Genomic DNA, 13,942 nt, shown 5'->3' on the forward strand with positions numbered 1-13,942 from the left:
TGCCCATGGACTGTTCCCAAGCCATCGTAGGCCTCCTACACAGGTCTTCTGTCAGGAGCAACCTGACCTAGTGGAAGGTGTCCCTGCCCATGGCAGGGGGATTGGAACTCGATGGACTTTAACTTCCAACCCAAACCATTCTGTGATTCTATTCTATGATTCTATGACTTGCTCTTGGCTGCAGGGATCTGCCCCAGTTCCTGCTCCCACCTTGAGTTTCTCTCTCTCTGCCATGGTCTCCAGTGTGACACAGACAGAAAGAAGCCCGGAGCTTTTGCTGTATTTGCTTTAGAGCTTGCAAGGTCAGACCACCCCCCATACTCTAAACTTCCAAGTCAAAGTGGCAGCAGAGCTTTTTGGGGAGCTCAGGCATATTGAAGGCAAGGACATAGGCAGGCTCACGTGCTCTAAACCCTCTTCTCAAGCACATCTCCCAGGTGAAGGTATTCCTAAACACATGGGGACACTTCAGGCTTAGTAGTCCTCTGCTCTGCTTCCAGTGGTGCTTTAGCCTGAGTTGCTGAACTAACAGCCACAAGCTCCCTCCTGCTTCAGGCAGGGCTTCAATTCAGTGCTTGATGTTTCTGCAGAGAGCTTCTAAAAACCAAACAAACCAGAAGTCCCAGATTCTATATGACTGTGACATTCTTGTTCCTCCCAAGTCATGAAAACCCCCAAATTCTCATTATTGTATCGTAACTCCTCATCACTACTGTGTGATGCTCTTTTAAGTTCTTTTTCTGGGACTGTAGCAAGAGGATAGGGAAGATGTTGTAGCACAGTAATTTCCTTCTGCCCTCGTCCAGCTGGATGCAGCGGCAGTTCCAGATGCAAACCCATGGGTCGTAATCTCATAGAAGCAGCATCTGCCTTGTCGCAGGGCCACCTCCCGTTTCCCAAATTCATGGTGTACTTCGTTGCAGTGCCCTTTTGATTCATGTCCTGGCACAACTGAAACTCCTTTTGCTGTGGGGTCACTTACCTGAGACATGACCAGGAGAGAAGGAACCGATTTCACAAAGCAGAGAACATTTCTGGATCAGGACATCTCCCCTGTCCATCCATGTTTTTTTTCCCCATGTCTTTCTCAAAATCAAAGCATTTCCCCAGTGGGCTGGGGTTGGGAGGTCTCAGTCACTTCTGGGAGCAAATGTCCTTCTTTCCAAGAGGAATAGGAAGGATCTGGTCTTCAGGGCCATCAGCTCCACCATCACTCTTTGCAAGCCCCTAGGAAACGTTGGGGTGGTTAGGTTTACAACTGCTCAGCCTGTTTGCACCTCGCAGTGTAATTATTAGGCTCAATGACATCTCTCCTCTGGGTAAGGTCACGAGTGAGCAGCGCTCTGATTGATTTGGAGCCTGTGTCTTTGTTCTCACGTTCCCTGTCCGAGAGGCTTTGATTTGTGACCGAGCTGGTTTTTGAAGTCTGCTCGTGAGAGTGGTCCTTTGTTTCACGACCAGCATTCGCGGGAGTCAAAGGTGCTGAAAACTTTACAGGATCTGGCCCTAAAATCGTATCCTGGACCAGCAGAGCTTGTTCTCGCTGGGAAGCGAGGGCTTGAACCGAACTGTTATTTGTGGTCATTCGAGGTGGGTGTGGGAGAAGGGACCCTTTTGTACTGCCCAGGGGCTTCAGCAGCGGTGTCAGACGGGATCTGGTTTCATGTTTATATCTCTGTCCCTGGGATACAGGTTCAAGTATGTAAACTATCTATCCTGCAAGCACAGGCTCCTGCAGGTGTGTGGGTGCTAGTGGGCATAAAAAAACATTCCTGACACCATCTCTTTTGAGGAGTCTTCACCTCCTGATGGCTATAAGCCATTAGGAGTCAAAAGAAAGAGCTGACATCCGACAACTCCGGATAAACAGCTAAACATTAACCCTTAAAGTGGCTCGAAAAACATACTTAAAAGGCACTTTGTGGAAAGAAGCCATTTTTTTCCAGGCCTGTTAATTGCTGTCTTTCTTCAGGACACCTTTCAGCAGCACCTACTGTAAACAGAGCAGCTCCTCCCGCAGCACTTCCCCCAGGGATTCCTGCCCTGCTCGCCGGGGGGCCTGTGAAGATGGCCGTCCCTGTCTCCTCCTGCCCTGTGCAGTCCCCCTGTGGGTCTTTGGTTTTGCTGGTTTCTTCTTGGCCTGAAAGCCAAGACCTTTCCTCTCTTTCTGCCAGCCCGCCCTGAAAACTCAGTCCCCTGTCTTGGTCGTCATCGGTCTCTTTATTTGGTGCAACCGGGTTTGTCCCCAGCTCTTCCCCGGCTGTTGCCTGGCTTACCCCTCTCTTTCTGCGTAGTGTTGGGTATGTCCTTTTCTGCATGCTCAGAGACAGTTGTTTTAGCTCATCTGAAGCAACCGTAGCTCAGACTACTCCAAGTGAGACGTTATGAGCAAAGGAAGGCGGCCAGTTGTCCAGACTTGCCTGCTGTAAGCATGCTTCCTTACTGCAGAGAATGCCTTATTAATCACATTTCCCAAGCACAGGTACATATAATTATCTGTAATTGCTTTTTAAATCATTTAGATCTAGCAGCCTGTTTCTAGTGAGGCTGTCGGTCCTTCAAGAGAAGGAAATGTGATGGAGGTTGGGATCCTGAGGATCTTGCTTAGCTTCTTTAAAGCGACAAGGATATCCCTAAATCTTGCAATACTCATGCTCTTCCTTCTTAATAGCAGAAGAATTGCAGGGTTTGATGTTCTCACCAAATAGCAACAAATGCTCTCTTCCTCGATAGAACTGCTGGAGGGATTCTTACCAGAATAGACCTAATAGCTCATTTTCACCAAAAGGGAAACTTGCTACATTCATAATGTCCATATTCAAAAGCAGGATTTTTTTTCTTCCAAAAGAGGAGAGATGACGCTAACTCTTTTTGTGAATGCCTTTCATTCCAGCAAGGAGCAGTGACCCTAAAGTCTGCAATTTTGGGGGTTTTTAAGATCATATTTTAGGTGGGTTGATGACTTTTCCACCCATCAGTTGGCTTGAATGTTCCCCAACAAAGTCTACATCATGTAATGTGAGGCTTCTTCCTTGAGGCCTGGAAGAAGTTTCTTTTGCCCTACATGCTACGGACTGAATGCTGTGCACAAACAGTTTTGGGAGAAAGTCCTCTCCTGAAGAAGAGTCCTTAGCCCATGAGGCTGGGTGACCTGAGATCAGAACACCTGTGTATCTGCTGTGGTACCCGCCTAAGACATCCACCTCTCCAGAGGTCCTGTAGAAATTAATTTAATTTTTACCTCATGAGCACTTACCTCCTACACATGAGCAGACCTTCTCGTCCAGAGTAAAGGAGAAAAGGCATCTTAGCTCCTGCAAAGGCCTTTTGTGCGGTTCTTCATGGAAGACGCATCATGCCATGGTCTTAGCTTCTCTCCATCACAACTTCACTTTGATTCTTTGTTCAGTCTCGTGCCTGAGCTTCTACATTTCTTTGTATGGGCAGTGAGTTTGTGTTACTTGTGCCTTACCCCTTGGTCCCTTGCGAAGCATTGCAGAACAAGGTGCCACGCTCACCGGGGACACAGGCTGGCACCTCCTGGATAGCAGTGACTGCGTGAAAGGAAGGAAAGCCCTTCGCCTTCCTGGATTGCTAGAGAGAACTGGAAAAGTCTCTTTTCTCTGGAAGACAGGCAGAAAAAACTTTTTTTTGATCTTGCTATTTGAAACCTTATGGTTTCAAAGCCTTTATTAGTTTTGGGGTTTTTTTTTAAAATACTTGAGGTTTCTGGTGCTGTGGGCAACCCTCTTCTTTCCCAGAAGACTCAAACCCACAATTTTGGAATGACTTGGAGACGGTGTCACGTGGGGGGTTGACCTTTCAATCTGTTTATAAAGCTGTAAGACTTGAGTGGGTCTGAGAGTCGTGTGAGCCCAGTGCTCACCAAACCCAGCTCCTAGGAGTGGCTTTCGTTCATCTCGCCATGTCTGTTCATCATTGATGTCATCTTGAGACACCAGAAGGGTTCCCATGGGGAACTGGAAGATTAGAGCTGGTATCTTACTGGTGGACTGGTTTGGGGCAGTGAACGAACATGGGGGCCGGAGCACAGGAGTGAAACGCCGCTGTTGAACTGCTCTGCTACGGGACAGGCAGGGACACGCCGAGCAGTTGAAGCTACCTTGCAGCCTTAGGTGCCTGCTGTCATATATTATTATCCCACCTGCTGACACTGTTGTCATCAGTCATTGCTAGAGCACCGGAAACAAACGTGCCGCTGGGCGAGGGGAGCTCGTTGCCACGTGGCAGTTGTGCTCTCCTCCAGCCTGGCTAGGCAGTGGCCTAAAATGCCATGTTTTCCTTCTTCCCAGCTGATTAAAATGGTGGGGTTTTTTTTGATATGCATATTTTTTTTCTTTAGGGAAGTTGTGATAGGCTAATTTGTGATTCTGCCCCTCTGCTCTGCTCTGGTGAGACCCCCCCTGCAGTGCTGCCTCCAGCTCTGGGGTCCTCAGCACAGGACAGACATGGACCTGTTGGAGCGGGTCCAGAGGAGGCCACCAAAATGATCAGGGAGATGGAACACCTCTGCTGTGAGGAAAGGCTGAGAGAGTTGGGGTTGTTCAGCCTGGAGAAGAGAAGGCTCCGGGGAGACCTTATTGCAGCCTTTCAGTACTTGAAGGGGGCTTACAAGACGGGGACAAACTTTTTAGCAGGGCCTGTTGCGACAGGACAAGGGGGAATGGTGTTAAACTAAAAGAGGGTAGATTTTAGACTAGATATAAGGAAGAAATTTTTTACACTGAGGGTGGTGAAACCCTGGCCCAGGTTGCCCAGAGAGGTGGTAGATGCCCCATCCCTGGGAACATTCCAGGTCAGGTTGGATGGGGCTCTGAGCAACCTGATCTAGTTGAAGATGTCCCTGCCCATGGCAGGGGGGTTGGACTAGATGACCTTTAAGGGTCCCTTCCAACCCAAACCATTCTATGATTCTTTGATTCTATAATTTGCAACTCCTGAAGCTGAAGTTAAAAACTCCCACCCTTGATCATAGAATCATAGAATCATTGAAGTTGGAAAAGACCTTTAAGATCATCAAGTCCAACCGTTAACCCAGCACTGCCACGTCCACAATGAAGTGGTGGAAGTTGCTGTCCCATAACTGACCCATAAATCCTGCAAACTCTTCTGGTCTGCTTCAGGGCAGAGTCAATTGTTCGCATTTAAAGTGAGGGCAGTAACATCTTAAGCCTTGTAGCTGTCTCAAAAGCAATTGCACATCTCTATCCAAACATCTGTTGAGCATGAGGAATATTCCTACTCACCTCGATACAGAAACCTGATGGCACCCAAGGTGCTGCTGACGCTTTGCATTTCGTGCTTTGCTAAAAGCCGTGACGTTTTCAGGGGACGGTGCAGAGGTGTCAGCAGATGTGATAGAGTGTGAATAGCTTGTGGCACTAACACCATCACTGACATACTTTATATCTAACGGATGTCATAGTGTCATGCGTGGTGCCACATTCAGACCCTTTGCAGCCTGGTCTGAGAAGAACCTCTGTTTTCTGCCCTGTCCTACAGACAGCTGAAGGTAGATGCTGGTGGTCAAAGCATCCATGGCAAAAAACAGAAAAACCTTCTGAAATGGATAAGCCTCAAGAACCAGAACAGCCAAATATTCCAACTTTCCTCCTTTTTATTGTTTCAAGGAGGGGAGAGAAAATGGAGATAAAATTAATTTCAAGCAATGGTCCTTTTTAATGCCAGTTCTAGGTGTGTCCAACCGGAGGTTAGACAGCAGCACTGAGATACATCTCTGGTGTAAATGTGCTGGCCACAGGTCCTGTCAGAGGCAATGTATTTCTCTCCTGCACTTCAGTGTAAGCCTGTCTGCAGAGAAATGATATATCCCTAAAAACTTACTGTTTGGAAACAGGGCTCTGAATTCACAGCCGTTTATGTGAAATCCCCCACGAAACTACTACATTGCAGGGATTTAACAGGTTACTCACCTGCTAGACACATGGCAGGACTTCCAGATTTGCAGTCAAACAAGAAACTTTGCAAATTACCCGGACTGCCTGATAGTTCCTTACTTTACATATCTGCTGAATTACACTTGAATCCGCTTATGTGGCAGTGAAAGGGTAGTATAAATCAAATGCACTCCTGAGCTTGTTATTATCTGCTTATTCCTGACCTGTCCTCATCTGCTACTGGCTTTGCTTTACTTCCAAGCATGTAAGAGAGGAACTTCTTACTCCACAAGTGTGTCTGTTCTCCCGGCGTGGTGCATCAGGGGTTTGGTTGTATCCATAGTTGTAGGTTCTGATCACTTGGGTGAGGCTGTGCCATGACTTCGTTAAAAATATAAGCCAGGCACTAATGGTAGTGGTTGTCTTGATGCAGGACTATGTGACAAACTTTAATCTTTTGTCCTAAATAGGTGGGTCCAGAGCTCCAGAGAGGTTTAATCTATTTGCTTGTGCAGCAGCTCCCAGCCCTCAGTGTCTTCTCCTTCCAAAGCCACTACCTTCCCAGAACATCTTCTGGTGGTCTCTTCTCTGCCCTGCACCACACTGTCGCATGTCGCAGGTTGTGTGGACGTGCTGTGCGGGTGCACAGCCTTCGTGGTGCTCTGCTGGCGGCGTGCACAGGCTCTGCCCAACCGGTCAGGCTGCTTTCTCGGTGCAACCCTGGCTGGAAAAGCACAAATGCCCTCTCCTTGCAGCGTGGCGGCCGGGTAGCCTCGCGAAGGCTCTTAGGGAATGTCAGTCGCCGGGTGCAGTTGCATACCTTGGCGTGTCAGACAAAAGGAGATGATCAAAACAGGGATGGAGAGAAAGGAGGCTCTAACCCCTCACCGGGGAAGCGCTCGGTGCCTCTGCACCAGCAGCTGCGCAGCTCTTTGATCCTTGGCGTTTCGGGGGGTCCAGCCCTCCCTCCCCGCACCGACCCCAAAGTCAGCACTTTTTTGGGAAGGTGGATGGTGTCAAACCCGTGAGTGGGCTCCCACCGAGCCACGGGGCTCTTGCATCCCAGGTGGGGCAGTGGTGGCTTCCCTGGCTCTGGTTATGTTTTGTTAACACCTTAGCCAGCGTCAAGGATGGAAACGGAGTCGAATAACTTGTTTCCGTGTTTTTGAGAAAAACATTTTGACTAGATATGATGTTTTTTCTTATGAAAACTGAACGTTTCTTTAAAAGAGGGGGGTCTAAAAGTCTTGAGAGAAACAAAAAATAAAGAGAACTGTACCAGTCAACTCTTAAGTTCAATTTTTATTATTAATTTGAAGGAAAACCTAACAAAATTCAGGTTTATATCAAAATCATTTTCCCCAGGTTTGTGATTTGGCCAGCACACTGAGTATCAATTATTTATGAAGTTATTTGTTACCATGTACATTAGTCATGAGACCATCTCTCAACCAGTGTGTCCAGTTTTGGGGTACATAGTTAATTTTTAAGTATGTAGAAAAACTGGGAAGTGGTCAGAAAAAAGCTTTAACACCAGTATTTCAAACAATAATTTGCCTTGCAGAGAAGCAGCAGGAGTTTTATCTGTAAATTTTAATGACGGTGATTTAATAATCTTTGAATACGTTCATGGGAATAAAATTTTTGGCAGGGCAGAGCTCCTTAGTGCAGCAAATAGATAAATGCAAAGCTGGAAGTCTGAATTTAGAAAAATGCAAACCGTGTGGCTGGCTGATGCTCTTTGAAGCGGCATCCTGAGAGGTCTGGTAGCTCCACTGTTGCTTGGACTCCTTAAGCAGAGGCTGGATATCTTTTGAAAAACATCTTCTGTGATTTAACCAGAAGATTTTTGGGTGAGATGGGGCATTTCATGAATTCTCTCACTTGTCAGGTCACTTTCAGTTAGCTGTAGGTCCACAGCATTTCCAAGAAACTCTCCTTAGCAAACACCAATTTCCTCATCTCATTCCTTAGCAAGTGGAACCAAGGAAAGCACTTTAATTTTTTGATGTCTGGGTAAGGCTTTGGAAAGAGTTTATCTGAACAGAGGAGGAAAAAATCTTGCTGTCTTTAAATCATTCAGTATACATTTTCCAATTTTGGAAAGCCTTATAAAATTAAGCATGGGTTCAGATTTATGATTTTGGCCCCATCAGCATTCTTTCAGCTACTCTCAATTAAAAGAAGAAAAGAAGACCTGAAATATCTGAAAAAAGAACATTTAGGCAGTCTTACCGTGGGAACAAGACCATCAAAAACCCAGTCAAGTTGGGTTTTGACCCCAAGTGAGCATGTTAAACCAAATTTAATGAGTTGCATTAGGTGACCACAGGTTGAAGGTGAAAGGAAGCCTCGGTAGACCTGTACAGAGGCGCTTTCACACCATGGTTGCACCAAGCTACAAGCAGAGGTGCCTGGTGACCACGGCGTGGCTGATGAGCAGTAGCTCATCTGTCTGAGGAAAAACATGATCTTTTTTCATCGTGTCTGCAAACGCCGAGGACAGAGCAGAATCTGTTAGCGGTGCTGGATGTGCCCCACCTCTCCGTCTAGCTGTGCCCAGAGCCCACCACCGTGGAAGCAGCAGCTGCTGGTCCTTCACAGTGCTTCGTGGTGCCATTTATTAACCTTGCTACACCTCACTGAGCTTCACTGGGGCTCGCTTAGCTTGGCATTGCCCTCTGCTGTTGCCCTGATGTCTGATGGGCCAGGAGGAGATGGCAGAGGGCTGCTGGAAGGGCCAGGAGAGCCCTCCGGGGCTCCGAACCGGTGCCACCACCGAGCCACCTCGCTGGCACTGCCGAGGCAGCAGCAGAAGACGCAGTGACCAGCCTGATCCTCCCTTCCCCCACCTCCCGGTGCAGCATCCGTCAGTCCGCATGACCCTCCCCCTACCAAAATTGGCTGCTTTCTTCCTTCTTCTTCCCCCCCCCTCCCTTTTTTTGGCTGAGTGATGAGCTGTATGCCAAATCCATCTGCTCCTGTCTCCCCTAGCTGCCTTCCATATCATTACAGGATCCCTGGCAGCGAGCCTAGACCTATCTCTCTCCCTGCACTCTTAGGAGCACATTCCTTTCTACACCTTTTGCCGAGCTGGGATAGAAATGAGTATCAACCCCAAACAAAAAGCATCTGCTTTCTGCCTGCTTCTGCTTCACCGGACGCGCATGTACGCTACACCCGTGTCAGCAGCGAATGCAAAACACACACAACCCCCCACCTCGCCGCCCCGCATCCAACATGGGCTGACGAAACTTTGGGCGCCGGGAGCCTGCCTCACACCCTCTCCCTCTCCGTCTCCGCAGCACCAGCTGTGACCACCGCACCATTTGTTCCTCCAGCCCACGCCAGCACTCGGAGCCAGTTCTTTATCACCCCAATTAGCCTTGTCTGTGCTGATGAGAGGAGAGAGGCTTCCACTGCAAGGCAGAGACGGGGGGAAGAGAGCTGGCGCGCGGTGGGCACCGCGAGAGGCGATTCCCTTTACGGTGGCTTTGTTCCCCGGGAGGGATAGATTTCACCGGGTCAGGAGCACCGCTAAAAAGCCAGCGCTGTCATCCTGCCTGCATTACCTGGGTGATGCTGGTTTACAAACAGTTGCTTGAATAAGGTCAGGGGACACCATTTCTTGGTTTTTTCCCTTTTTTCTTCATGCACTTGGCTATCTGCTAGAGGGAAGAGGGCCATCCTCAGGCTGCGCCGGCTCCCAGGTATTGCGGCGGGCTGTGGCTAGCACCGGCCACATTTCTGGATGAGTTTGGAGATGCACCCTGGCCGTGTCCCCAGCGAGGATCTCCCTGCATCTATGGCAAAGCTTCCAATAGCCTCACGGCGGGGTGAAGCAATTCCCCTTCTCCCGCTGCCTCGTTATAGTGTCTCCCATGGTGGTATGTCAGGATACCAAGCGGTCAATGCTGCACTGATGCTCATGCAGCCATCAGTCTGAAAGCCTGGGTTTTTTTCCCCAAACCAGCCCCCTGTAGCACTCTCTGGGAGTGGTGCTTTTACACCGCGATTCCCTCAGTGCTGTTGTGAGCTTGCGTCCCTCCTGGACTTCTGTTCTCCTGGATTCGTTGTTGAAGGCCCTTTTCTGGTAGGCACCTCAGTGCTGTCATCCCAGAACCAGGAAGGGGATCCATCCTTCGCCCTGTCCTTCGCAGGACAGGTAGATCTACCTCATCGGGAGGAAGAGGATGGACACAATTCAAACCCAGTCCCATGGTGGGCACTCAGTTTGAAAGGACAAAGTCGCCCTGTGTGGGGTGGGGCAGGTCCCATCAAGTGTAGTCCCAACAGGGTTCAACCTGTTGCTCAGTGCACCCTCCATGGCAGGCCTTCCCTGTTGAAGGGGTTCCCAGCATGCCCATGACCAAGAAGGATCCTGCTGGGGGTCTTCTTTGCAGCTGAGTCACAAGAAACTTGACAAGAAACTGTGGTCTCCAGATCCATTTCACAATGCCATGTCCAGTGGAAGGTTGGCCATGCAGGTCCAGGATGCTGAACAGCTAGAGTAACAGTCTACACCAAAATAGGTGAAATTACACTTTCCAGCAAAAAACCCTGAGGGATTAAAAGACTGAACTGGTACACAATAAGGTTGTGTCTTAACGTTGTCTTAATACCTGTAGCCTACCACTCGAATGCTTCTCCCCATTCTTCTGTGTTTGATTTCCCAGTGAGAGGAGTAAGTTACTCCTAATGCATTTCTGAACGGCTTTGCCAGTGCTGTTGTGGAGTATGTCCCTCCTGTACTTGCCTCCTTGGTGCAGATGCATCTCTTGGAGCTCCTGTAGCTGAGGCTTTAGAGCAGTTTTTAATATCTGCTTTATTAAAGTCACCCAGAAGGGGATCTGCAGAGATTGCTCCAGTTCAACCAGTCACCCCCCCAGCAAATTTATTTCACATCTTCCCAGGCTTCAGAAAGGGTCTTAATTGAGCTCAGTAATACGCAGCTCCAAACCAATGCCTGTGACCGATTGTATCTTCTTTCAAGATCTGCAGAGGAGTCCCTGACCACGTGCCCGTCTTGCGTTAGGTGTTCATTCACTTGTCCTTCTGCTCAGACACCATAATCTGTCTCTGAACTATCACACCTCAATCCTGTCCCTCCTAAAGCTGTCCCATCTAACAGCCTTGTGTACAGCCTTGCCATGAATGAAGAGCTCAGCCACGCAGGGAAAGGAGGCTGTTTCCCTCCTAGACCCATGGGAAGGAAGCCGAAAGGACCTACAAGCAGTTATCTCATCTGTCTCTTTCCACCAAGACAAGCTCAATTCTGCTTAAACCATTCTTGATGGGTTTCATCTAATTTGTGCTAAAAACTTCCCACCACAGAGACACCACACCTTCCCCAAGCATTTGGTTGCAATACTTTGCTCCTTCCCACTAGGATACTCTTCCTGCTGTTCAGCTTGGATCTTACTCAATGCTTTTTGAGTTGTGTCCCAAGAGAGCGTGAACAAAACATTACTCCTTTCTTCTGTGCCGTAGCCTCTTGCACACGCAAATACCACTCTGCCTCCCTTGAACTTTTCTCTTCTAGACGCAGCACATCCAAGTCCTCCACGTTTCCCCATAGGTCTTGCTTTCAGACCATTAATCTGGGGTCCGCCAAGGCAGACGTGGCTTTTCTTGGAGCTCCCACCTCTCCATCCCCCGCTGGAAAGGAAGGGACTGTTGGTGGCTCTCCGTTAGCTTTCTGCGGAGACGTCCCAGGAGCAGGCTGGGTTTTGCTCTGTCCGAGCTGCCCCACGTCCCCAAGCCCTACCGACGCCAGCATGGACAGTCAGGGTCAGACCACCCAATTCCAGGTCATTTTAAAGCACTTCCCACCTTGATATTTTCATACCAGTGGGTGAAACCACCCAGCCCCGATACCTCAGAGCTTTTCTTTCCGTCTCTGGAAGAAAAATAAGAAAACAATAGGAAGAAAAGCTGTGTCAGAGCCAGGCAGATCAGAGTTAATCCTCCCTCAAAATGGATCCCGTCAGTGCCGGTGTACGTGAGAATCGCCTCTCCTGCACCTTTGCCGGGCACTCTCCCCGGCACAATGCTTCACTTTGTGTTTCAGCACAGAAAGAAATGGTGAAGTTGCTAATAATGGCACTAAAAGAAAATATGCTACATCTGTTATGGATAGCAGTACAAAATTAGCTGATCACACCTCTGACACCCAAGATGTCTTCACTTAAAATACTCGTTGGCTTACTTTACATAATTTGCTGATTATATTTAAAAGAAATACAATTTTGCAATTACTGTTCTTTCTGGTGTGCTATCTATGCATCATTTTCTTTTTATGTTTATATATTTCTCCTTCATTAGTGCAGTCTGAAGGGTGATTAGATCCCTTCAAACATTTTACAGAGGTTAAACGTTGATTAAGATTTAATTATTACTGTAAATAGCTTGGAATGACATATGGTGCAAAAACCTGACATATGTGCATTTGAATAAATGAAGTGCTATTTCCCATGATGCTTCAGTAGCTGTTTAACAGCTTTGCTGAAGGGTTATGTTGCACCTCATGTTAAGATTGCTTTGATGTTATATTTTGTTGGGTTTTTGCAGCTGAAAGCTAAGAACAGTTTTTCCAGTTTTTAAAAACATTGAATATTTTAAATACCTAAATTGTTTTGCACAAATTTTTGCTAATTTGTCTAACTAGGTTAAACATTTTCAAAAGCATTTCGATTTTAACGTGGGTTCCTAGCATTGTGTCAGCAACAGCGTCAATTCAATGTATAGGATTTCTAAAAGTCTAATCTTGCAAGGTGCCCTGTCCCGGTTGGGAGCGGGATCTTCGCTTGCCGCGGGAACCGGGAGCACCATGCATCCCTCCCAGGGATGCAAAGGTTCGGAGTGATTTCAGAGCAAGGGAAAGCTTTGTGCGAAGCCGGCAAAAGGAAAAAATTAGGAAAGGGCTGGAGATTTTATAGAGACAGAGAAAGGGGTAGATAAGATTTTAGCTGTGATCCATCCTCGTTGGAGGATACAGAGCCCTGGTCCAGGAGAGAAATGAGGGTGTGCTGTCCCCTCGTGTCACCAGGCAGCCCTTGGCTTTGCCGGGTCCCTACGGGTGCAAAGCGCAGCTTCGGGGACTCGATTCCTTCTAGCAGCATGCGCGGGGACCTTGGCTGCGGGAAAAGGAAGGGACCTCTCCAGGAAAATGATGAGTGGGATCCGTCTGATTCTCAGAGACGCTCTACAATTCATTGAATATTGCAAGGTAGCGAGCGTGCATCATTTCATGTAATATAAGTCAATCCAAACAGGGTTGTTTTGAGACTTGGGCAGAGTAAAGCACATTAAAATGACACGGAAAAGGCATGATTGACGTTGTATTATTTACATATTCTACTTCTCCACATTAATTTATTGATCTATCGAGCTCCTGCTGCAGCACAACAACGCGATACCGATTCTGATCTTGCCTCCTCTTTGATTTCAGATTGAGACATCTCGGCTGGAGCCAGAAATCGCAATGGCCACCACCAGTAAGACTGTAGTCTACAATAAAGGATTGTAAGTGGAAGTGGACAATCTCAGCCCAGAAGATTTGGGGAGGGAAAGGGGGAAACTTGAGATCCCGACTGGGAAAAAGAAAACAACAAGAGAAAACAAATAATAGAGCTCAGCGATAGTAACGTATTACCGCTCCCGGCGAACTGGGAGTAAATTAACACTTGCAGAGAACTGACGCCTCACACCAGTCAGAAAGATTAATATTAAAAGTTTTAAATTAGCAACAGGAGCAGCAACAAAAAAAGTACATTCAAACACTTTAGAGAACTAGCTAAAGAATAATCTCAGAACTTAATAGCACTGCATGGAGGGATGTTTAACGGCGTGTTTACGTGGTTATACCTAACTACATGAAAGTAGGCTTCACCGAGCAAATTTTGTTTTCAATGCGAATTAAATCTCCACACTAACGCTGCACAAAAATAATTCCGTAGAGATCAACAGGTGCATGAATGTGAAGCGCTTGGTAGGGTGTTTGATAAGTGTCCTGTATTGATTTC

The 13,942-nt window shown here is 47.7% G+C and overlaps 1 protein-coding gene across 1 annotated transcript in view; it reads left to right on the forward strand.

Annotated features, from left to right (window-relative positions):
* Positions 1-13,482, forward strand: part of SFXN5 (sideroflexin 5) — a 93,192-nt gene extending 79,710 nt beyond the window's left edge. Inside the window, exon 15 of the mRNA XM_009572723.1 lies at positions 13,369-13,482. Coding sequence (XP_009571018.1) covers positions 13,369-13,446 — 78 coding nt within the window. The 3' untranslated portion in view covers positions 13,447-13,482. The remainder of the gene's footprint in view (positions 1-13,368) is intronic.
* Positions 13,483-13,942: the final 460 nt, after the last annotated feature.

This window comes from Fulmarus glacialis, unplaced genomic scaffold, assembly GCF_000690835.1.
Source record: "Fulmarus glacialis isolate BGI_N327 unplaced genomic scaffold, ASM69083v1 scaffold430, whole genome shotgun sequence".
In the NCBI taxonomy this organism is placed as follows: Eukaryota; Metazoa; Chordata; class Aves; order Procellariiformes; family Procellariidae; genus Fulmarus; species Fulmarus glacialis.